Genomic DNA, 25,453 nt, shown 5'->3' with positions numbered 1-25,453 from the left:
AAGTTCTCCAGGACCCTGCATCAGCCCTTGTGCAATGCAAGACAGGACACAAGTATCACACCAGCAATTAGCTGTGGGCTTTTGGGTTGTGGCTGGTGGTGGGACCTGCTGGCACTGTCTTTGAGCTTGTTGCATAGCTGTCTTGGTCACCAGAGAAGAGGGAGGGAAGTTCCTCCACATGCTGTTGTGTCTGGAGGACTTTATTATGGCAAAGCATTTCTGTCCTCTTCCAGGTGCCCACACAATGTCCTGCAGTTTAGGGTGGGAAAAGCAGGGAGAGCTGCAGCCACCCTTTCCACAATCATCAGAGACAGAGGAATCCAGGTGAGCTTTCAGCAGTGTAATTTTGTACAAACTCTGGTGGTTTTCTGCTGCTGAGAAGCATCAGTGGCTCTTATCCTGGAAATGTTAATCTTGTGAACTCAATTTCCATCTGCTGTTGTGCTGGTTTATAGAATGTTCCTGCTCTGCTGGAGCAGAGAGCCTGGCTCACACTGACACACTGGAGGTGGGACAAACCTGAAGCTCTGTAGTTTCATCCATGGGCTATGCTGACTGGGAGCAGCTTCAGGATTAAGTGGCTGTCCCGTGGAGGAGATGACTCCTGCTCCTGTGTGAGTGCTGCAAGCAGAGGTGTGTTCCTCAGGTTGGACTTGACAAATTAACAGCTTGCTCTGGCTCTGTGTCACGCTGATAAATGAGTGTTTGTGCTGTCCCTCTAATTCTAAATGACTTCAGAAAGCAGGTTGTGGTCTCTTAAGTAACCATTTATCAACCTGTGCTCACAGAAAAGGAGGAAACCAATTCCATGAGCCATTAGGCAGTCCTGCTCTCAGCCTTCCCACAGCCCATATCTTAAGCTCCAGAGACTGGTGCAGCTTTGCATTATGTGAGGCACCCACAGCCTTATGCTGCAGCCCAGTATCCTCATTTGGATGGCAGTTGTTGCCCAATTACTCTGCAAATGTGGGGGCTTAGCCCCGTGTTGGACAGAGCTGCCTGTGACCTGTTGCTCCCTGTACCAGGGTCTCTGGGTTCAGGTGTCTTGCTAATGAGGTGATGGATGCATTTGGAGCAGCTCAGCCCTGTGTAGACTAGAGCTGTTGCAGGGACCCAGTTCTTCTTACTTTCCCCATCACATCCCTCCAAAAATGAACATGAGCATTCCTGGAGTCCAAAACACCCCAATCGAAAGAAAGAGGAGCTGAAGCACCCAGCTTCCTTTGCAGTGTGTGGCACTCAAACACATGGTGATTGTGTTCTTCCAGTGAGCTAAGAGAGAGCTCAGACTTTTTTCCTATTTCTTGGAAGAAGGAAAATCTGTTCCCCCTTACTCTGGCAGGGTCAGTGCCTAGAGAGGCTGTTGGGGTGCAGGATGCAGTCCCTCCCTGTTCACCTTCACTCAGACCTGGGCCCAGCCCTGCCTTAACTACTGGGAGAGAAAACACAGGAACAGCCACAGCCTCACAAGTCACCCTTCAGCTGTGAGCCGCTGCCATCCAGTAGGGCTTTTTGCTGCCAGTTTCCCCCCACTGCTGGCGAGATGTCAGCCGTGGCACCTGCCGAGGCTGCCTGCCCGCCTGTCGGAGCGGTGCAAGAGCACATTTCCCATGGAGACTCCTCCCTCCCCCCACATCGGTGCAGCCAGAGCCCCAGCACTTCACAGCCTTTTCTGACTGCTACAAAACATGTTTTCCACCATGTTCTAAAAGGGAGGTTTATTTGCAGTGTGGTGAGTAGGCAGGCATGTGTGCTTTCTGTTGCTTGCTGCTGGAGGGAGCTAGAAAATACATAGGCGTGCTCCTCACCGTGTTGCTCTTGGGCACAGTGAGGCTTTCCCTGCGCTGCTCTTGAGCCCTGAAATCCCGTACCAGCAGCTGTGGTTGTGCAATGCTCAAAGCTGGTCCTTGGTGCAAGAAGGCACCTTCACTTCCTTGGGCTGCTGCAAGTTGAATCCTCCTGCAGAAGAGCCTGAAGAATCCTGGTTTGGCAGTTGTGATGCTGATACTTGTTTTGGAAAAGCTGCTCCTTGCTGGGTGACTGCTTTCAGCGTCACACCCTGTGTGGTCCAGCCCCAGCCTTGTTCCTACACGAGGATCACAGTTGACAATCCTTAGTGCTTGTACCCACAGAGGTTTCTGAGACCCAAAAGAAAGGATTGAAGATTTATCAAAGTCCTTCTGAGGCTGAAATCATGGTTTATTTTTCATGTTTGGGGTCACAGTGCTGCTCTGGTACAGGGTAAGGGGAAACTCTTTCCTGGAAGAAATTACAGCCTGGGCAAAATAAACCCTCTCTTCACTTATGGGGCTGGTAATGAAATTGCAAACAGTAACTGAGATTAAAGGGCTAATTTTTCCTCCCCAGCCTCAAGTTTTCTCTCAAGATGAGCACCCTCCAGGCTGCCCCTGCCAACAGGCCTATGAAGAGCTAGCACCGTTTAACTCTGTCTCCTGAGTGTAAGGAGTTAAGTTTGTTTTCCTCCTGTCTGCCTCAAGATGCTTTCACACCATTGTCCCAGGAAGATAGCTGCTTATCTACAAGACCACAAGCTCTGTGATTATAGCAGCTGATAACCAGACAAGGCCACAGGTTCCTGGTTCAAGAGTGCTGTAATACAAGCTGGGGCTCACTGTGAGAGGTTTATGTGTCTTTTGATGGAGAGGAGCCTCACAAATGACTGGTGCTGCATTCTGAAGCCAGAAGAGCAACATACTGAGGGACCAAGTCTGACACAGGTAACTAACTGTGGGATGCTGCTGACACCAGTTGAACATGCTATAACCATGGCAACTGAATGAGGCACTGTGACTAGTATGAGACTGGAAAAGGTATAAACCCTCAAAGGCAATAGGGAAGTTTGGAGCTCCCCCACTGATTGAAGCCTTTAGGATCAGCAAGATGCTGCTTGATCTTCAGTGGTAACTGTCTCTGCTTTTGCTATATTTTGCCTTTTTTCCTTCTTTTATGTATTTCTAACTTTTCCCCCTGTACATGTAAGTGAAATGGAATTGAAGTGCTTCTCCTAGCCAGCTACTCAGTTCCTTCTTGGTTTCATTCAGGGCATCCATAAGAGACTCATCTCTTCCACAGAAATGGATTGAGACATGGGGACAGGTGAGAGCCATCACCTGTTCACTCCACAAGCTCTCCCTGCTTGCTCCCCATGCAGTGCCAGGCAGTACATTTCCCAGAGAAGTGCCAGTTTCAGGATTTCCTCTCTTAAAAGCAAACAGCAAAGGGCTGCTCCTGCAGGCAAAATCCTTTGACAGGAAAACTTGAGATGCTTCACTTTGAATTAAGCCTTTTACTGTGGTGTGTGACAGCCGTTCAGTTGAAAATGCAAAGCTTGTTTGCAGTGGAAAGTCAAACTTGCAGGAAGGGAGTGGAAACAAAGTGATTTGAGCCTCTGGAAGCTTTCTCCAGGCTGTCTTCCAGGCAAAGTTTTGTCTAAATAGTTGTGGTGGTGTAGAACTTGCCCTGGGTTACAGTTCAACTCCCACAAGCAGACACAGTGTGGTCTGCTGCAGCACAACTAGCTCTCCCAGCAGTCTTCCCCCATGCAGCTCCATCCTGGGCTCAATTTCCAGCTCCTCACAGGAGTAGTGGGTCAGTCTCTGGGAGGGATGGTGTAGAGCTGTCATATGAACTTCGAGACACATCACCATCTTCCTAGTGCTACCAGCTCAGTACCATTTCTGGTTACCCATTTTCTGTTATTTGTCCTCTCCCAAGTGGCTTTCTCTGAGGGTTGCATTCCTCCAAGCACCTTTACCTAGTGTTGTGTGTCTACAGCAGGATGGGGAACAGGCAGCATCCCTCTGCAGTGCCACCCCAGGACTCTCATCCTGCAGGAGCCTCATGCATGTGATTCCTTCCCTCCTGTAACCCAACCCCACAGCCCTCCAGGGACAAATCCTGCCCTGGGCAAGTTACTGCTGGGGCTGCTCTACACATTTGGGGTCTGGTTGGAAATGGAGGGGGAGCTCTGAGCTGCATGACACAGCCGCATGGAAGCAAAAAGGCAAAAAAAAAAGCCTTAAAGCAGCATTTTGTGTTGGGCTCAGCTCTGCCCCTCAGTGTCCCTGTTTTCATCAAGGGCCATTTCATTGCTGTGTCCATGAGAAGCCCTTCCAGGAGCTGCCAGGAGCTTTTCATTAACTTCAAGCTGTTTTTTTTTGCTGAGAAACATAACTTAAAAACCAAACAAATGGTTGCAGAAATCTGAGAGCCAAGGAAGGTGTCCAGCTGGGGCAGGATGCAAAGCACTGCCTGGGCAGGGAGTCTTCATGCAGCAAACAAAGAACAGCTGTGGTTTAGGATTAGAAGGTGGACTTACAAGGCATCATTTTAAGTGTAATCCCTAGTGTGCTGTGGGGAGGGAATTTGGATTATTTGGGGGCAGTTTGGCAGCAGCAGGGCTCATCTGAGGGGCTGTGACTGACCCTGAGCAGAATGTTGGAGATGTCACCCTGTAGCCCTTAATGCCACCATGTTGCCCATGGCATAGGGCAAGGTGATTTGCAGGATGAAGGCTGTGCCTGAGGAAATTTCCCCCACGTTTGTGGCTGGGCAGGTATGTTGTGAAGTGTGTCTCTGACAGCACCACCTCTGCAGCTCAGCAGCAACTCCACTTGCTCTGGTCCTGCCATCCTCCCACCCTTGGGGCAGCCAAAAGTCCTTTCTTTGGCCCCTTACTACAGGAAAGACATTGAGGTGCTGGAGTGTGTCCACTAAAGGGCAGCAAAGTTGGTGAAGGGTCTGGAGAACAGGTCTGACAAGGAGCAACCAAGGGAACTGAGATTGTTCAGCCTGGAGAAAAGAAGGCTTAGAGACTTTCCCACTCTACAGCTCCCTGAAGGGAGGTTGGAGCTAGATGGGGGTTGGTCTTTTTTCCCATGTAGCAAGCAACAAGACAAGAGGAAACAGCCTCAAGCTGTGTCATACAGGAGATTTAGGCTGGACAGGAGGAAGAGTTTCTTCCCCAAAAGAGCTGTCAAGCCCTGGAACAGGCTGCCCAGGGCAGTGGTGGAGTCACCATCTGTGGAGGGATTTAAAAGCTGTGTAGGTGTGCTGTTGAGGGGACATAGTTTAGTGGTGGACTTGGCAGTCTTGGGTTAACAGCTGGACTTGATGATTTTGAAGTCTTTTCCAACCAGAATGATTCTGTGATTCCTCCAGGCTTGCAAACCCCCTTTCATCCTGCTTTTTTTCTCCCAGCTTCCTTTCCCATCAGCAAGGGTGTGAGTGCCACAGAGCTTGTCTAGTAAGGAAAACCAAAAGCATGAAGACAGGCTGAGGGAGCTAGGGTTGTTCAGCCTGGGGAAGAGAAGACTCCAGGGAGACCTAATAGCAGCCTTCCAGTGCCTGAAGGCACTACAAGAAGGCTGGAGAGGGACTGTTTACAGAGGCCTGCAGTGATAGTACAGGGGGCAATAGTTTGACATTAGAGAGGAGTAGATTTAGGTTGGACATTAGGAGGAAGTTCTTTACCATGAGGGTGGTGCAACACTGGAACAGGTTGCCCAGGCAGGTAGCTGAGGCCCCATCCTTGGAGATATTCTAGGTCAGGCTCAACAGGACTCTGAGCAATCTGAACTAATGGAGGACATCCCTGCTTGCTGCAGGTAGGTTGAACTAGATGACCTTTGGAGGTCCCTTCCAACCCAAACCATTCTATAATTCTCTGATGACCAAAAGTGTTGTGTTAGGAACGTGCAAGAGAGAAGGGCATGGTGCAGGGCTGGAGCTTGGGGCTGGGGCAGCTTCCTGCTCACTCGGTGCCACACTGCTTTGCATTCTGCTTTAGGCCTTCACACCAGGCAATAAATCCCTTTTGCTTTCCCAACAAGGATGGGTTTGATGGCTTGCTTGCATCTTCCTCCCCCTTCCCTTTTCCTTTTTTCCTTCTGCTTCAGATTTTGTTGGGAATAGATGAGTAAATACTGTGTATGTTTGTGTGGGAGCAGTGGTGGCTTGTGGTTTTATGATTTTCCCCCCAGCTGTGATTCATTGCTTTTTACATTTTTTAATCTATTTCCCCCCCACCCCCCTCCTGCTTCTCCCTTTTTCCTCTGCAGCCCAGCAGCTGTCGTTATCAGTGAAATGACTTGACATTATTTTGCCATACTTTGTTTCTATTCATTGATTTGTTGAATGAAAACTATTTATCCAGCACTGACACATGAGATTGGAGCCTTTCAAGAAAAGCCAGCTCTGCGCTATAATTTTGCTCCAAAATGAGCAGAGTGAGAGCTCCACATTAAAGCAGCCCAGCCAAAACCCCTGCTCCTCTGATCATGCAGAAGCAGTGGCTGCAAAACCTACAGAAGTGTTTAAAGGAAAAAACATCTCTTTCCCTGCCTGGCCCCCTGGGCAGCCCTGCTGCAGGCAAATATGGAGTTTCTCTAGAGGAAGGGAAGCAGGTGCTGGGCAGCAGGCATCTGGGTGCAGACGCGCTGTTCCCCTTTGCACGGTGAGCACAGCGGTGTCAGAGCAGTGCCTGAGCATGGTCTTTGACCTCCATCCCCTTCTCTGTCCCCTGTGAGTACTTCCTACTTCATCCAGAAAAATGACCCTCAGGATTCCTTCTGGGACCAAACAAGCCTGGAGAGCAGGTTGCACAGCTCCAAACATAGGTGCCTGACTCATCCCCAGTCAGAAGGAATGGAGGTGTGCAGGGAGCACTTCCCCACCAGCCTCACTGCTGGGTTTGTGCATTAACGCTGAGCATCACTTTAGGGTTGAGGTTGCAACATCCACAAGGTTACAACTTGAGGTTTTTTCAACCTTATTGATTCTATGATTCTATAACACCTGGGGTTGAGGCTGCAGCAGGCATTGATGTTCATCCTCATGAGGACGGGTGGGATGTGCAGCATAAGGTGCGTTGACAGAAGTAGGGCTGGAAAACACATCTGGTTTTTGCACTGTCCATACTGTGCTGGCTGCTGTGACTTGAGTTTTAAAAAGCCACCAAACCTGGCCACTGTCACCTGAAACAACAGAAACTGGTTCCCTGCCAGTGCTGCTCAGAAAACCCCGCATCTTTGGCTCTGTCAATACCATCCCCACAGCCTGAAGGACAGGTTTTGCCTGGGGAATACGCTCTTGTTTGAGGGATACAGGATCCCTTTTTCCCACAGAGCCCCGGGCTCTTTCTTCCCGGCACAATCAGCCCTCTTGCCGCTTTTCTTGCCTTTTCTTCCACCGCTTTCCCACATTCTGTTCACACTTTCATGAATATTCAGAGCCCATTGGCCATATGAAGCTATTGAGAGCTCTTGTTAACACTCCTCCTAATGACATGCACCTTCAATGGAAAACAAAAACACAGATAAGAGCTTGTTAGAAGAGACCCTTGTTCCCCACCTAACAAGGTTTCCATTGACTCGGACACTTGTGGTGACACATTGCTTGCTCTCACTGTTGCCTCTTTTGATTTGCGACTGGCTTTTAGGGAGGGCTTTTTCTTCCCTTTTCTTCTGCTTTTTTTTTCTTTTCTTCCCCCCCCCCCCCCCCCCCCGTTTTTTGTTTTTTTTTTTTTTTTTATTGTGCAGTTTTAAGCTAATTAAGAAAAAGGTCAGGTCTCCTCTAACAATGAGATACGATGCTACAATGAGCCCAGGGAGCAGCGGGTGACACAGCTCCAAATTGGTGGGCGCTGAGCTCGCACGCCGCAGCGCGTGGGAAAGTTGTGCCACGAGTGGCATTGCTCTGCCCGCGCCGAGCGAAACGAGCCCTGCTTGGGTCAAGAGGTGATTAGAGACTGACAAGAGGCTCGGAGAAGGGGCTGAGACCTCCTGCCACGGTTCCCAAAGGCTCCCCAGGTCCCAGTCTGACTGGACATCCCCAGCGGCCAAATCAATATCCCCAGGGCCTTGCCACACTTCCAGCATGCCCCTGGTGCTGTTGCTCCTGATTTATGTCTGTGTAAAGAGGAAAGAGCCTCAATACAGCACAGACTTCCACAGGGCTTTTTTGTCCTGGGACAGAAATTCCATCCAGATTCAGTAACTTTACCCCCTGCCCCCATCCTCCAGTTGTGTTTCTCCTTCCTCCAGCCATCCCTGTTATCTGCCAGGCTTTCATTAGGCTGTGCCCACCCACTCGATACTGCGAGGTGCTCTTGCTGCTTGTTGTCGGGTTGTTTTTTTTGGCCACACCTCATTATTTCTGCTATTATTAGTCTCTCGCAGCATTGTTTGTCATCTTGTCAAGGCCCCTGAGTTTCTATGGAGACTGCTCCCCGAAGTGGCCATGCTATCAATTAAGACAGCTTCGTGTCTGAACTCTTCCAGAAGACTTTGCGAAGAGCCAGAGATAATTTCCCTGCCGTGCTCAGTTCGTTACCGCGCTGCCTTTTCAGTAACGAGGGCTCGGTCAGGGCTCAGGGTATTGGGGTTTCTAAGCATCACCAGTCTCAAAGGCAGGATCACCTGCAAATAGAATTAGAGAGAGGGGAACAGGGGTTAGTAATAAACCAGATAATATGCATATATATGGTGGGCTGTAATATCTAAGCAATAATGAGATAACCACCATAGTGCTGAAAGTGAAAAGTATCAGCAAAAATATCCTGCCATGGAACAAAAAGACATTTTCTTTGTTGTGCTCTTTTGGGACTATCTGGGGGAGGAAAAGCCTCTTTATTAGGTTTTTTTCTTTTTAATTCCCAGAATGAGGACAGACACATGTGCAAAGCTGGGAGGATGCTGAGGATTTCTTCTGCAAATGAGACTGCTTGAAAGTTTCCAAATAGAGCAATTAAAACTTGTTTACCACCTGGAAAGCAACATAAGCAAGCAAAATGAAAGGCATGGCATTTCCAGTAGGTAAAGCCAGCAGAGGAAGATCCTGCTGGGTTTATTGGACTTTATTGGGAACAGGCTGAGCACAAGGAGCAGCTTCAACCATCACCCAGCAGTTTCTCACTCTCCTCTTGATGTTTCCTGCACACCCAACATACTTCCATGTATAAATTTGCTTCACCTGGTGAATTTGTTTTGTGGCTGATTTGGTATCTAACAGTCCTGTGAGAGCCAGGATTGTCTCCATGCCTGTCCCAGCTCATTTTTGCCTTCCCTGGACAGGTGAGCAGGATGGGGGCACGTTGCTGGAGGCATGCAAACTGCTGCCTGCAGCTCACCCTGTCCTGCCCCCCCAGCTCTCTAACAGCTGCTTAATTTTTCTGTGTCTTTCTACAATCATAAAATGCAGATATTTAGTGATTTCTCAGAAATAGCAGGAGGTTTGCAGCCTTCCTGCTGGACAGCAAGCCTGAGCACCATTTGCAATTTACTCTCTAGTGAGAATTAGCATCTGGGGGCAGGAGGCAGCAGAGAAAAAGGCTTTGATTAGGATTTGAGTTTCGGCTGACGATTACGATTCTTTATATGCTCTGAACCAGTTTATCTATCCCTAGGTGCATGTGTGCTGCCAGCAGAGCTCTAATATCCATTGAGGGCCGCCCAGAGGTAGAAGGAATAAACTCATACGTTATTAGCTAATACAGGGAAGTGATTCGATATGGGTCTCAGAAGCTGGAGTAGATAAATAGGATGATAAATGTTGGCATTAGCAGACGTGACTGACTCCTCTGTCTCTGTGATTTGGTGGTGCCCAGTAATTAAATAGTTGGAGTCTAATGTATTTTAAACTAGAGCTGCAGCCTGTAAATCATGGAGATTATGCTCTTCCCCGCTGCGCGCTCGCCGGGTCGGCAGGAATTTCCACTCCCATGCCGCAGCTGTCTGTGGGCTCCGGCTGGGGATTGCATCAGTCAGGACTGGGAAAGGCAGCACCATCCCCGCTGCTGCTCCCGGCCTGTAAACCCATTCTTGCAGCTTTTCTGTCCCAGCAGGACACCGTCTCCAGCCCTGGAAGGGTCCTAACCCTGTGTCTTTTCCATCTTGGGTTGTTTCATCTGTTCTGGCAGGAGCAGCTTCGTGTGCCCGTGCACCTGAATTCACTGCAGCCCCTGAAAAACAAGGAGTAAACCATGTTGGGGACACAATTTGCTCCCCAAAATTGTGCTGTGTCAATGTGAGAGCATCAGCCCCTTGGGCTGTCTTTGCTTTCAGGTGTGATTTTCATGATTACTGTTTTTTACAATCTCAAGGTCATCACTGTGTTTACAGCAAGGTTTAGTTTTCTTTTTAGCCAAAGGATGACCCTGTACTAAATGTAAATGTTTTGGCTTTTCTCTAATATAGGCTGTTCAAGAAGGAAAGTCCAAGTGACAGGATGAGAGGAAATGGCCTCAAGTTGTGCCCCAGGAGAGGTTTAGGTTAGACACGAGGAACAATTTCTTTCCTGAAAGGGTTGTCAAGCCCTGCAACAGCCTGTCCAGGGCAGTGATGAAGTCCCCATCCCTGGAGGGATTTAAAAGCTCTGTAGATGTGGTGCAGAGGGACTTGGTTTCATGGTGACCTGGCAGTGCTGGCTTAATGGTTGGACTTGATGATCTTAGAGGTCTTTTCCAGTCTAATTGATTCCATGATTCTGTGAAACCCAGCTCTTTTGAATGCAGCTTGAAACTGCACTGAAGTCAAAGTTACTTTTTATCCTCACACAAAACTAGTTCTCATTTCTCACCCTTTTATTGGCCAGACCTGATTCTTCTGCCAGAGGCTTGTTGTATTACGCAGGGTTTCTCTGCTAACATTTAGCAAAGGACAGATTTAAACATTTCCATGCCATTCAGCCCATTTACACCTTTTAGCATTGTCCCTGGATTAGCTCAGGCTTTCATTTGAAAATGGCTCTGCTGTAACTGGCCACACATTCAGCAGACCTGATTTTGAAAGAGTCCTTCTATAATGACCCTGCCCACATGCCGAAATGCCTCCTGGAACGGCTGCTGGGATAAAACCCGTCCCTGCTCTTCCTGGCTATAATTATTGGTAATAAAATCTGTTTGTACCTTGAATTCTTTCCTCTTCCAGCTCATGCATTTTTAAATTAAAAAAAATAATCCTGCCATATTGTTACAAATTATGGCCACTGAGGTCTGTGTGTTGTATGCACGCAGCAGCCGTGAAAACCTTTCCTCCCACAGGAAGAGTAAAGATGAGTTCTCCTGTTTTAGCTCAAAAGTGTTTCTTCTGCTCTTTTTATTAGCAGAAGCTGGTGATCTTCAATCCCCGGCCTGAAGCAACAGCCAATGTTGCTTGCAGCAAGATGAGCGGCAGGTTAACGGCTGGTGTTGACAGGAATTACTGGAGAGGAGTCTGTGTTTTGGAAAGTATAAGATATGGCCCTCTCCACCGGGCTTTGCAGGGAGTTTGCTCATCTGTAAATCATGCCATGGCTTGTTTTTTCCATAAGCTGTTGCTGTTCTGCCTTCCAGTTTATTTTTAGCCTGCCTATTCCAGGTACTGCTGTGATACATGACCTGCACAGACCCAAGGGATGTCACCCTGAGAGTGGTTGTGTGTTGGCTGCACTTGGGAAGGGGGAAGGTGAAGGATGCAAAACCTTCAGGCTCTTCTGGCTCTGTGGTGGGCTATGGTACAGCTAAGAATCAATCCTCTTTCCCAAGTCCCATGGTACTCCCCTGCTTTCCACGCTGCTCTGTGCCACATGCTTTGCAAGGAGGCTGCTCCAAGGCTTTATGGGTGGGGCACGAACCAAAGTGATAAAGTTTCACAAGATATTGCTAACAGTTTGGGTGAAGGAAGATGTGAACTAATATCTCTGGAGATACGCTGGTGGACCAGAGAGCTTTAGATATGAGCAGGGAACTACTGAAAAAAAAATGTTGGAAGTGGTTTTTTTCACCATGATGGACCATCTCTGGAAGAAATGAATTCCCAGTCCTGGGTGACCTGCAGTCCTAAGCTTCAAAAAGGAGTGGAAATTTAGGTTTTCTCCTTTCTAGTCCCCTCCTAACCAAAGTCTCCCCTCCTTCAGCTAATGGTACCTTTAGCTGCTAAATGTTTTTTCTTCTTTAGCATAAATATAAATTACTCAAATGAGGGTGGTGTGTGGAAAGCAATAGAAGCCACCTGATCTGATCTGATCTGATCCAAAAAGGATTGGGATGTCTTAGCCAAGTGAGCTGTTAAATGGAAAATGCAGCTGGATGTAAATGTGAAATGATAACTGGGGGTAGAGAACAGAAAGAGGGTGTTTGCTAGCAGGAGCACACATGAAGTGTAGCAGCCAGAGGGGTGGCAGGCAGTGCTGCAAAAAATCTTCAGACCCTGATGTACATCAGCAAAGGTATCAGTGGGGTCTGCAGAGCTTTCTGCCTGTTAGCAGCCAGCCCACAGTTTTGCAGCAGGCGCAGTCAGTGTGGCTGTGGCTGTTAAACTGGTCCTTACAACGCCTTTGCTCTGGCACCTCTTTTAAATTAGCAAAGATGGGTCATTTCTCCAAGCACAAATATTGCTGAGTTAATTCATTGGCTTTTGTGTGTGTGGAGTGGCAAACAGGAAAGCAAAGGGGTGCAGGTTTGCCCGCAGCCACGTTTTATGGTCCAATCAGCCAATTTTCTGTGTAACTATAATAAATCACGGTGACAGACACAGAGGATGGTGCTGTCTTTATGTAATTATTCCACAAATCGCCCCATTTTCTCCCACAGAAAGCCCTCCCATTTCCTTCCCTTTTCTTTGCTGGAGAAGGTTGTTATTCTGAACACAATACAACAAATGTGTTTGAAGAACTTATTTTGTAAGCTAAGGGTAAAGAGCCGGAGCCTGCTCCGTTTTCCATCGCGCGGCTGTCTGCTCCGAGGGGGGATTTGCAAAGCAAGGGAAACAATCTTAGAGCTGGGGAAATCGAGCGTGAACTCCAGGGCTGAGGCACAAGCGTCTCTGAAAAGCCAGGCACCACAGAGCCAGGCTGCCCAGGGCCACAATGGGTGGGCAGCCGGCGGGCTGGGAGGTGGTGGGGGGCAGCGGCGAGCATCAAGCATCAAGCGTCGCTCTCCCTCCGCCTCTAGCTCGGCGTCTCCTTTCACCTGGGCTGTGCAGTAGAGGCGTCTCCTGTTCTCTCTGTAAATGAGCTTCCCCGTGGCATTTGGCTTTGCTGCAGAAAAACAGTCTTCTGTTTCTTTCCCCCAACGATAAATTTTTGAAACCCCACACCGTGGTGGCAAAGGGAAGCTTTTTCCTCTTTAAGCTGTCCCTGTGCAAGTGACATTTTAGGGTGCTCAGGCTTTGCAGCTGCTGCAGATGGCACCCATCACTCAGCCAGGCAAAGTCACCTTGCTGAGACGCCTTCCACACCAGCCCAGCTCAGCTCCTGCCTGCATACCGTGTGCTCTGCCACAGATTTGCTTCTGAGAAGCTTTTCATCCTCCTCTTATTCCCTTTCCATTCTCAACCCCTACCTAGCTGCTCCAGGCTGCTCAGCAGCAAGCATGCAGACCAGGGCAGATTCTGCCCGCAAGAAGCCAGATAAACTATTCTCCTGTGGGCACTTGCAGTTATAAAACCCACACAATTTGTGTACAGCAGGACTTTGGGGACCTCTTGGCTTGGCTAGTGTTTTGATAACTGAGTTTGTGTTGTTTCTCCCTCTCCCTGCCCTGTGGATGATACTTTTTAAAAACACAACAAGTGGGAAGGTAAAAACCTGAGACCTTTTCCCAACCAGGATATAAGCCTTCCATCAAATCAGCCATGTCACTAGAGACCCAAAGCTAATAAGTTGATCTTACATCTGTATAATAAACTCATTTATTAGGTTTTTATTTTAAGAGTTGGTGGTATTAATTAGATTGATGTGGCCCATAAATCACTTGATTTGGCTGAGCCCTCAGATACTTGTGATTTAAATTAATACAAGTGCAGCTTAATTAATCTGATTAAATCCTGGGATAAGCAAAGTGCTGCTTGCAGCATCCAGGAATATGTTACAGGGAAAAGGAGGATTTTAAGGCAATGCTGCTGCTTCTTCTGAGGGTCACAGTGGCTCAGGTGGTGAATTGAGGTGCAAGAGTGGAGCTGTAGAAGATGCAGCCTGAGGTACAAGGTGGGAAGCTAGACCTGCAAAGTCAGGCATCTCAGATACCATAAGCTCTGTCCCCCTGCTCAATGCAAGACACAGGCTCAGTACAGCAGCTCTGTGGCTTTGCCCTGAGACCCAGCAGCCAGGTGAAGATCATCACAGTGTCAAAGCAAGGCAAGGAATTGAACCTTACAAACTCACAGTAACCACTCTGGTTCTGGGGGGTCCTGATCTTTTTTCATCCTTGGCAACAACAGATGAATTCCTCAGAAGGTGAGCTGAAGCTATTAGTGAGTGTGGGCCATGGCCTGGCCTCCTTTGCAATCACTCGCTTAATATTTTTCTCCCTTCAGTGCTCCTGAGAAAACGTTTCCCTCCAGGAGTGAGTGATCAGTGAATTGGTTCTTCCTTGCCCAAGGGACTATGTCTCTGCCAGACACAAGCTGCCTTGTTCCCCAGGGTGCTGGCAATGAGCAGACCAGGACTAGCAGACAGAGCAGGCTGATGTGGAGGTAAGTTGACGTGCCACATCTGACACATACTCACTCTAAACTCCCTTCCCATCAAGACTATTTCTCCTCTGATGATGTTTCTGGATGGTGATGGTACTGATTTTCTTGTGGATTGTCCATACAGAGGTCTGGATGCCCCCTCCTGGGGGATGTGCATTGCTGTGTGTGCTCACAGGGGTGCACCCTTCTGCTTCCCAGCATCGGGGGTCACTAAACCTTTGTCAGGCAGGTAACACCAGATACTGGACTGGTGTTTCCATCTAGCTTTTCCCAGAATGCTCTAGGCTGACAGCTCTCAAGATTGATGCTCACTGTATGTAGAGCCCAGACAGCTGCTGGGCAGCCTTCTCCCTACACTCCTGCTAATTTGCCTTAATCCTAAATTTAAGTGAGCTCCCCTATGGATAAGAGTGGAATTCTGACCCTGTGGTCCACCCCAGCCTTGATTCATCTGCTGCCCACAATGGTTCATGTGGGACAGTGGCATAAATCTGATATTTTTACCAGTTCTCCAGAAGCTGGAGGAAAAACCAAGGAGACCACAGCACTGTTAGCAGCAAAGCACCAGCCCAAGGCTTCTGCAGCCACAGGTTGTTTCTGTTAGAGTACAGACACCATAAAATATATTTTGTTTCAAAGCAGGAGATAATGCTGTTATAGCAGTTGGATTAATCTAATATTCTCCTTCATCTTCAAAAGAGAATTGCTTAAATAGCCAGAGAGAGAGAGAGACATTTTATGAGTCCTGCTTAATGGCTATCAATCAAACTTGCCAAGAAAGGAGCTGATGCCCATTTTGCTCACGAGAGGGATATTGGATTCCCCATGGCTTTGTTTTCAGCCTGCTGTAGCCTTGCAGAGTAATAGCTGCAGCACAAATGCTCTGGACATCCTTTTCTTCTCCCGGTCCAGAGAATATACCCACATGGAGGAAACCTGTAAAAAGAGAGGGAAAACAGCCCAATTAGAGGCAATGATCTCTTAGCTCCCTGCCCTCTCCCCCTCCTGGATGAAGCAGATGTAAAACAATAGCTTTATTTGTGAAAATTTTAATTGGGTAGTTCAAAGGAAGCAGTGGAGGCTCTTTTGATCTCCTGGTGTGTTTGAATGCCACATTGCAACGGTGCCTGCTGGCCACGGGAGTGACCTCTTGTGTTAATTAGTGTTTATCTGAAATTGAATTAGCTCACCACTGGGAGAAAGCAGAGCGAAAATCAGAGGATAATGACAGATTTGGGTGGTTCTCAATTGGAGGTAAAAGCAGGTCTCTGGCTGCAGAAGTTGATATGAAAGTAACTCCGAGAACATTACATTTTTGCTTTGTTTCTCTAATACCCTTTGCCAGAGAGTACTATTTCTCTTACTAATGCCCTGTGCTGCCTTCATCTTTGCTGAGTCTGCTGGTCCGTGGTGCTCATTGGAACTTAAACCATAAACCAACACCGAACAATGATGCATTATTGATAGCAGACCGAAGGCTCCGAGCTTGACAATGGTGCAAAGCTTCTCTTTCTTGTGGTCAGTAATCCATAAATAAATACATCATCTATTTAGCTTTGCAGAACTGTCTGATGGATGGGAATAGCCTGCATCAAACACTGAGGGCACTCAGGATGCTCTGAAAGCCAGCATCTTCTTTTGGTGCAAACTGGCCAGTTCTGAGTACCAGCATTCAAATTCTTCTGTAGATGAGGCATGCAACAGCTGCCCAGTTATCTTCCTGGTACTCATCTAGATGACCTTTAAAGCTCCCTTCCAACCCAAAGCTGTGGGGCTCCCTGGAAGGTAAAGGGCAATGAGGGTTCTCAATGCAGGAATAGCAATGCATAAAAGCATCAGGTTCTGTGCCTCAGTGTGAAATACTAGCAAAGCACAGAATTTCTTGCTAAAGCTATCTGAAGAGGCAGGTATGTGGGCCCAGTTTCTGAACAGAGAATAGCCAGAGACATGGAAGTCAAACATCTTGCCCACCATAACCATCTGCAGACCTTCAGTGTGTTGGACTGGAATGAAATCCCATCCTCAGATCAGCTCCTGATCCCAAAGCTTCCAGTGTGCAGGAATAGTTTTATTGCAGCCTGGCTTTCTGCCTGCCACTAAGGTAGCTTCAGCTGACATTGAGCTAAAAGGTGGATTTGCTGCATCAGCATGGAGCAAGGCACTCTGAAAATAGCCTGGTGGCACTTACGCCTCAACTTTGGGTGAACACAGCTCTGTTTTCTGGGCTTAGCCACAAGAGGGTGGCATGATGATGTGCACCAGGCAGCCTCCCTCCTTCTAGCATGGCATTTTCTAGCCAGCTCTGTAGATCTAATAAAACCTCAGAAGAGATCCTTGGTTTTGGCATATGAGCACATTTCCTGCTACAGAGGAGCCTGTCGGTGTTCCTGAAGGCAGCCCCGACTGCGCAGTGTTCCTTGATGTCACGTTCTCTGTGCCCAAACCCTGCCTTAGTTAGGAGGTGCCAGAGCAGCATATAAAATTGAGACTATTTAGAGCTTTGATTGGTAGTGGCTAAGTGCTGTAAGGAGAAGTCCACAGATGTTGTTTATGAGCAAATATTATTTTTCACAGTCAGGCAAGTTTACAAGACAGTGATGTTCTTACACAACTGCTTTATAACACATTGTGACGTTTCTAGTGGGACTTTATTTGATTATAGCTGACAGTGAAGAAGCTGGTTAACAAATACACACAAAAAATACTCACATGGCAGCAAGGGACACTAACTGAAATGAAACAGATTGGTTTCATCTAAAATCTACCCCAGCCTTGGCGTGTTTTTCTCAACCAAGCCATCAGTAACCCAGCCTGAGTCACTCTGAATCAGAAATGAGCCAATGTGTCTCTGTGTAAGGCAAGTTAGTATCTGATTTTACAAAGCCTGGCTTGGGTAACAAGTCCAAATAAGAGCAAGAAACAGGTCACAGGGGATGTCCAGGTAGCAGTAAAAACTGAAAAGACAAAACCCCCCACTCAAGAATCATGTGCAAGGCTTTATAAATGCTACTTTAACATGTCAGCATGTTACCTTAACAGGACAGCCCCTATTACAAGAGGGATATGGAGGTGCTGGAACGTGTCCAGAGAAGGGCCACGAGGATGAGCAGAGGGCTGGAGCACCTCTCCTATGAGGACAGACTGAAGGAGTTGGGGCTGTTCAGTCTGCAGAAGAGAAGGCTCCGAGGTGACCTTATTGTGGCCTTCCAGTATCTGAAGGGGGCCTGCAGGAAGGCTGGGGAGGGACTGCTCAGGATCTCAGGTAGTGATAGGACTAGGGGGAATGGAATGAAGCTGGAGGCAGGGAGATTCAGGCTGGAGGTGAGGAGGAAGTTCTTCACCATGAGAGTGGTGAAGCCCTGGAATGGGTTGTCCAGGGAGGTGGTTGGGGCACCGTCCCTGGAGGTGTTTAAGCCCAGGCTGGATGAGGCTGTGGGCAGCCTGATCTAGTGTGGGGTGTCCCTGCCCATGGCAGGGGGGTTGGAACTAGATGATCCTTGTGGTCCCTTCCAACCCTGACTGATACTATGATACTATGACAGCTCTCCCTGCATGGACAGAGAGGGGAGGTTGGCACTCTGAATACACCTTAGCCTTGCTGCTGTTTCACAGCCTGGAGCTCACTGGAATCAAAGTCCCTCACCCTGGATCCAGGCAGGTCTCTGCAGGGTGTGAGAGCCGCGGCTCACTGGTGGCTCTGGCTGCTGGGCCGGGGCCCTCATTTGCAGAAATCCCTTTTGCTGTGAACATATTTTAAATGCAAGCTTCCGAATCTCATTACTTGCTGTCTTTTCCTCTTCCATTCATTTTTCACCTAACAATGCACCTGCCAATATCTGCCCCTGAGCCCCATTTTAAGTAGCATTTTCCATAATTAATGTCACACTTCTGCTCCCTATCTATCTTTGGCAACTGCCGACCGCCTGCAGCAGGACCAGAGGAAGAGGGAAAGCCCTCCCTGGGTATAACAATAACACAACACCCATTCCTGGAAGAATGATGAGATGGGCTGTGTAATAAATATTTATAAGAGCAAGCGTAATGAAATGAATGTGTAGTATACTGAGGCTCCCTTAGGGTTTGGTCATCACATGTTTTTCTCCTCTTTTCTTTCTTCTCTGTTATACAGAATTGTCCTGATGTCCCTGGGTTGTCGAGCAAATTGCTTATTGTGTTGCTCACTTACACAATGCATGTTATTATGTGCAACCAGCTGCTCCTGTTTGGCATTGCTCACACACACAGAACAGGAGGCTACCCTCACTTCTCTCATCTGGGAAGTCAGCCTTCCCTCTAGCACCAAAGTTGCTGCCAGACCAGAAGTCGTCTGGCATCGAAGCGAGTCCCGGTGGTAAAGGTCCCCGAGAGACTCCTTTTCTGGGAAGACCAAGGTTGTGGTTTTGCAGTGAGTTTGAGCTGATCCAGCTTTGTGCTGCCACTGAAAGCTTCCTCGTGCCCCTGCGTATTCCCATTGCTTTCCTCGTGCTGGCAGTAACTCTTGGGTGCTTGCAGGGTGAGCTGGAGCAGGAGACTGATTTCATTGTTATTGTTGTTGCCAATTAAGTTTTCAGCACCATCCTTTCCTCTGTCCATCCCCAGGCTCATTCAAGCGCTAATGCCATCACAAAGGAAAGAGCAGCCAACTCTTCTAGTAATTAGAGCAGCTTAAATCCATTAAAAAAGCTGAGCCTCGGTGTTGCAGACCTGTCTGGAATCAGAGATTGTCAGAAATCAGAGCAAGGCTGTATCTGAGACTGGGAGCTTTAATCCTGCTTGGGAAAGAAAGAACCTAAACATGGTCCCAAACACGCCTCAGACACTGCCTGCCTGTGAGATGAGGACTTCATACCTGCCAAACTGGGGGGCATCAACCCCCGGGGGAAGCTTTCACTGAGGAGGAGAGTGCTTCTGAACAAGTGTATCTGCCAAAGTCCTCTAACTTCAGAGCTATAGGGTCTGGCACCACGGGGATTTGTCTGAGCTGCTTTTCCTGATCTGGCAGGGGCAGGGAGGTGTGGGGGCAGGCTCAGGCTGCAGAAAAAGTGCTAAGTTTAAACAGTCCTCTTCAGTGTGAAGTGGATTAAATTAAGAGAATATAAAGCAACCTTTGCCTGGAATAAGAACATCCTCATTGTGATTTTTTTAGGGTTTCTGCTTTAAACTGCTCTGTGCCTTAATTTTGAGTTAACTTCCATTTCATTCATTTTCTTTAATTAACTCTGACCCTGGGACACAGCTTCTTGATGCTCTGAACCCCAGCCCGCAGGAGGCAGCCAGACAGCAGCTCCAGCAATAGGATTCAAATGAGCCTAGAACTGGATACCATGTGTCTTCTTGTTCCTTGCTGCTTTCTCTTTGAAACAGCTCTTCCCTGTTCTCTGGGTTTCTTTTATTTTAGGGGTTCTTCTTTGGGGGCAAGCAGTGTTCTTTACCTGCATTTGTTTAGTGTCTTGCACAGCTGGATCCCAGCAGTCTGAATCCCACAGCTGCCAGCTGGAAGTAGACACAGGCTTCTTAGTGTGGGTATGGATTCAGAACCTGGACAAATTCTGGTTCAGATACTCTGTGACATGTGCTGCTGTGCTTTGAGGTCTCTTGCACCTACATCAACCTCTCAAACTATGGATACTGCCTTGGCTACAGGCTGTCTGCATGGGAAAAGCTCCTGCTGAGCTAGATAAATTTACAGCAGCTCTTCCTGGATTTTCCCAACAAACTCTTCATTGCTGGGGCCTTACACACTCTGAGATGTGTCCCATATAGTGTCCATATACCTGACTCACCAAGGAGTTCTTTTTTTGAATACAAAAATAATGTCTCCTGAAGGGGGAACAAAAGCTGAACTACAAACACCAGCTGCTTGCTGCTGCTAGTCTTTGCCATTCACACTTTCTCAGCTCAAAGTATCAGAGGTTTGCAGCTATTGAAAAGTATTAAAAACCCCTCCTGGCTGGCAGGGATGGAAGCACTGGGGAGTCTGAGCACATAAAAAGGGGCTTTTGCTTGCCATAAATATTGGGGCAGAAATGGCATTATCTGCAGAAGGAATGTCCCTTCTGTTGGCAGGTCTGCTGTCACTTTGTTCTTTATGGACTTACAGCCAGGGAGTTATCTGATCCTTCCCAAACCTACAAAGTGGCTCTTTTCCCAGGCTCTCTTCTCTGTAAGCACCACAAAAAGTCATTTCATGCAGGACAGGGCATCTCTGTGGGCAGCTGAAGCAGCTGATGCCTGCTCAGGAGGTGTGACACTTCTTGCAGCCGCAGGACCAGCTCCTGTGAACACACATGTCAGGCAGTGTTGGCTTCAGTTGTGAAGGAGCTGCCCCGCAGAATCATTGCTTGTTGTGAACTCAGTTTGTGATGGTGCAGGTGAGAGAGGTGGATGGTGGGGCCTTGGTGTTACTCCCACAGAGTAAGCATGTTGTCACTGTGCAAGGAGCTGGTGCTCTGGGTCACATTCACAGTTCAGGGGCTGTTTGCTAAATCTGCTTTTTGACTTTCCCCAGGGATAGATATTTGGGGATTATATCTGTTGGAAGCTTCAGTCTGTCAAAAAGCTGTTTCCACTGGCATGCAGTAAAACAGAGGTGCCAAGAAGGAATCAAGCAGCACTGTAATACCAGGCAGAGAGTGAAGACAAGAGTTAGATCTGGGTCTTTTGACACTAGTGCCTGCTCCTAACCTATTTGCAGGGAGCTGGGTCAGTGGCTTAGTACGGGCAGGTGCTGTTAACCAGAGTACAGAACTTTGCAGGCCACTGGCAATTTTGTTTGTTTATTTTATACCACATTTGCCTGACTTTTAGGTAGAGGTTTACTTGCTTGAAGTGAAACAAAACAAGTCCAGGATTGGAGGTAAACAGGACAGGGGAAAGAAACCACTGCCAGACATCATGAGGAGACATTCCTGTACTGCCTCATTACAGTAATTGGACATCACCTTTAAAACCATTGCAGGCAGAAAGGAACAGGTGGGAGAGGCCCAGAGAGAAAGGAGGGTTTGAGGAGCTTGTTGGGTCTTTAGCTCCATGCTGGAGTAGTGCAGAAGCGAGCGTGGCTGTTCCTATCCCCTTTCCACAAGAGGTAAGCATATGGGTGGTGCAGGCATATGATGAGTGGATTTGCTGTGGCCTTATTACTCCCTCCTTCCTTCCTCCTTTGTAGCCAGTGCTGGGCAAAGCCTCCCTGCATGGCTGCCCAGAGCAGGGGGCTGCTGGCTCCCAGGGCTTGTCTGTGCTGAGAGTGCCGAAGACTAACAGAGTTGCACAACTGATACACATGGGAAACCTGCTTCCCCCCAGGCAGTCTTTCTGGTTTCATTTAAGTTTTTACAGTTCATTATACAAGCTAATAAATAGGAGGAGCTGGATTAAAAAGGTTTCTTTTTTCATATTCTGCATAGCTGGAGCCCTCTCTGCGTTCCACACCTCTGTACTAAGTGGGGCACTGGGCAGCCTCTTCTCCTTTCACAGGCCAAAGCAGATCCCTTCCTACCCACTCTGGATGTGGCTTGCCTTCTGCTTGGCACCAGCCACTGCTGCCAGCGGAAGATCTTGGTGTCATTTGCCCTCAGGATGAAACCTGCACCTGCAGCTTTACACACAGCCCTGCAGTGTGACTTTGTCTGGGATCCAGCCAAGCTGGAGAGACAGCAGCCTTGCTCTCCATCTTTCAGCACCCTTCAGATCCCCACCTCTCTTCCACTGCTTGGCTTGGCTGGTGGATGTGTCCTGCCTCTCTTTGCAGCAATGAGGTGTGGACAGACTCTGCCATGTATTTTATTTACTTTATATTTAAAGGCAGCTGAGAAACATAGGCTAGACTTCAATGCCTGGAAAGCTCAGTGAATGATAGACACTTCAAGGAGCTGTGCTTTGAAATGAACCCCAGTGGGACTACAAACTGATGGAGCCATGGAATCACTTAGGTTGGAAAACAGCTTTCAGATCATCGAGTCCAACCTTTAACCCACCACTACTAAGTCACCGCTTTAACAATGTCTGTCAGCACCACATCTACATAGCTCTTAACTCCCTCCAGATATGGGGACTTTACCACTGCCCTGAACAGCCTCTTTCAGGGCTTGGCAACCCCTTTGGTGAAGAGACTGTTCCTAATATCCAACCTAAACCTCCCCTGGTAAAAGTTGAGGCTGTTTCCTCTTGCACTATCATCTGTTCCTTAGGAGAACAGACCAATTCCCACCTGGTCCCAGACTCTTTTCAGGGAGGTGGAGAGAGCCAGAAAGTCTCCCCTGAGCCTCCTTTTCTCCAGGCTGGACAACCCTAGGTCCATGAGCTGCTCCTCACAAGACTTATGGTCTAGACCTGTTTCGTTGCCCTCCTTTGGACACACTCCAGCAACCTCAATATCTTTGTAGTGAGGGTCCCAAAACTGAACCCAGTATTTTAAGTGCAGCCTCACCAGCACCCAGCACAGGGGGCTGCTGATTCCTGCCCTGGTCCTGCTGGCCAAACTATGGCTGATGCAGCTCAGGATGCTGTTGGCCTTCTTGGACATTTGTACACACACTGGCTTATATAGAGCTGGCTGCTGACCAACACCCCCAGCTCCTTTTCTGCTAGACAGTTTCCAGCCATTCTGCCTCAAGCCTGGACCGTTCATGAGGTTTTGTGACCCAAGTGCAGGGCTCAGCACTTGGCCTTGTTGAACTTAACTATAGGCTTTGTCCCATTGTTCCAGCCTGTCCAGACCCCTCTGCAGAGCCCCTTCACCCTCAAGTAGATGAACGCTGCTGCCCACCGCGGTGTCACGATACCGTCACTGGTGCCCCTCTGCGCCCGCCCGGGCTGTGCGGGGCAGCAGCCTCACCTCCTCCCCGCAGACACAGCAGGGCCTGCGGGAGGGCAGCGTCAGCTCTCCACCGTCCACCAGCCCTGGGCTGGCCGTGGCGGTGCAAGCTGCTGGGTGCCCTGTGCCCGCCCGTCCGACAGCGGAAAGCAGCGGGCGGCCAGGGGCTCCTGCAGCCCTGACGGGACGGAAGGGCTGTCAGAGTTGTGTCCCGTCGGAGTCCCACGAGGGGGAAAAACTGCGGCTCGGGAGCAGCGCGGTGTCCTCCACGCTCACCTGCGGCGCACAGAATAAAAAGCTCGCAGAGAAGGGAGGGTGAATAATTAAAAAAGCACATAAAATGTTTATTAGCCCGCGCTGGCCAGCCTGGGGAGCTGCCGGCCCAGCCGAGGAGCCCCGCACCTGCCGCGGCAGCCCGTCCGCCCCTGAGGGAACGGGGCCGCTCCCCCCCGCCGCGGGCTGGCAGCAACCTGTTGGTCCCGCCGCTGTTGGAGGAGGGCGGGAGGAACCCCCCTCGGCTCGGCGGCGAGCCCACTGACAAAGGCGGAGCAGCGGCAGGGCCGGGGCCGCCCCCCGCTCCCCCCCCCGCCCCCGGCAGCGGGGCCCGGCGGCGCCGGCGGGCAGCGCGGGGCTGGGGCTGGGGCGCTCGCACAAGATGGCGGTGGGGCGGCGGGAGAACGTGCTCCCCTCTTAGATGCGGCCGCGGCGGCCCCTGCTCCCGGCGCCCGGCGGGGCTTACATGGCGCTGGAGGACCTGCTTTGTCTCTGCTTCTCTGTCGTCCTGGCTGTGCAAGGTGGGAGAGGAAGGGAGAGGAAGGAAGAGGTGGGAGGGTGGCAGGGGGTCGGTCGGTTGTCCCCCGAGCCCACGGACGGTCGCGCCTGGGGCCGCGGTGCCACCTGCCCTCAGTGCTGCGCCCAGCTCGGTCGTGGGCAGCGGCCGGTTCCCCGCGGGGATGCGCTTCTCGGCCGGGACCTTTTACGTTGCCATTTCTCGCCCTCCCGTATCAGCCCTGAGTGGCCATTACCCCACCAACAGTCGCCTTCCCCCCTAGCCCCCCCGCCGGTGGCCGCCCCCGATAGCCGTTTCTCACCCACCCCTCTCCATCTCCTTTTCCCCGGCCGCTTTTCGTCCCCTTGAGTCGGGCCGCAGTCCCACTCATGGCCTCGACCCGTGTCGGGACGGTGACTCATTTAGGGTCATCTTTTGTGGGTGACACAGGGCATTGCCCCCAGGGAGCCCCCTCTCAGAGGACCGCGCTGGGGCGGGGAACAGATCCAGCAGGAGCGACCCTCGGTCAAGTTTCCTCTGGAGGGACGGCTGCTGCTCCAGGCTGGCCTGGGGACGAGGCACTTGGCTGGCCCGGAGCAGGCCCAGGTGTCTAGCAGGGCCGTGGCAGGGACCTTCATCTCCCCTCGCCCCACCGCCAGCAGCGCAGATGTCCCGTTGGTCAAGGAGGGGAGCCGGGAGTAGCCGTGCTCCTCGCACCCGTGCTCCTCGCACCCGTGTGTTGCAATGGTTATGCAAAGGGCTCTGTGCGCGGGCACACGTACGCCCGGGCGCCTTTCCGCCTTTGCCGTCGAAGTTTGCGTCGAGGGGCCTTGGAGCTGTGGACCTTGGGGTGCGTGATTCGTTCCCGGTGCCTGCACACACCTTCCAATGCTTTTGTCCTCATCCTCAAGAAGGGGTGGGAAAGGTGTACGCTGGTGGAGCTGCACCAAAATATTTGAGCCATATGTGTGCCCTGCAGTTGCTCTCATTTAGAAGAGCCTCCTAGACAGGGGGAATGCAGTGGAGGACCCATCCCTATGCCGCTGTACATTTTAATTCCTTTTTATGATGCATTCAGGTTTAGCAGAACATAATAACAGCACGAAGACTGTTTAGTCTTTATGGCTTCAAAAATAGCGCTTTGGGGGGAGGAAATGGTGTGCTGGACAGCTGCAGGGTTGTTTTGCTTTCCTTTCTTTTTTTCCAGACCACTTTGAGTCCCCATAAGGGGTGGGTTATCCCTTGATAGAGGTGCAGCCTTAACGGTGGTTGTGTGTAGGACCGAGTAACAGCCCATGTCAGTGGCCCATTGCTGTTGCACGTGGGTTTCTCTAGATGGATGGCAGTCTGTGACCCCACTAGCAGACAGACGGCTAAGCTGAGGTGTGTGGGAGCTGTTTC

General features: G+C 49.7%; 1 protein-coding gene across 2 annotated transcripts in view; it reads left to right on the top strand.

Moving 5' to 3' along the window:
- The first annotated feature begins 23,977 nt into the window (after positions 1-23,977).
- IGDCC4 (immunoglobulin superfamily DCC subclass member 4) overlaps positions 23,978-25,453 on the top strand; it is a 107,654-nt gene continuing 106,178 nt past the window's right edge. Inside the window, exon 1 of one of the 2 annotated variants that reach the window (XM_068143498.1) lies at positions 23,978-24,077. In XM_068143498.1, the coding sequence (XP_067999599.1) occupies positions 23,978-24,077 (100 nt within the window). The remainder of the gene's footprint in view (positions 24,078-25,453) is intronic. The other variant, XM_068143499.1, reaches the window with a different exon arrangement.

This window comes from Melanerpes formicivorus, unplaced genomic scaffold (assembly GCF_026170545.1).
Source record: "Melanerpes formicivorus ecotype bairdi unplaced genomic scaffold, bMelFor1.0.p_v2 SCAF_10, whole genome shotgun sequence".
In the NCBI taxonomy this organism is placed as follows: Eukaryota; Metazoa; Chordata; class Aves; order Piciformes; family Picidae; genus Melanerpes; species Melanerpes formicivorus.
The sequence above is the reverse complement of the archived record's forward strand: the minus strand, read 5'-3'. Positions and strand labels throughout refer to the sequence as shown.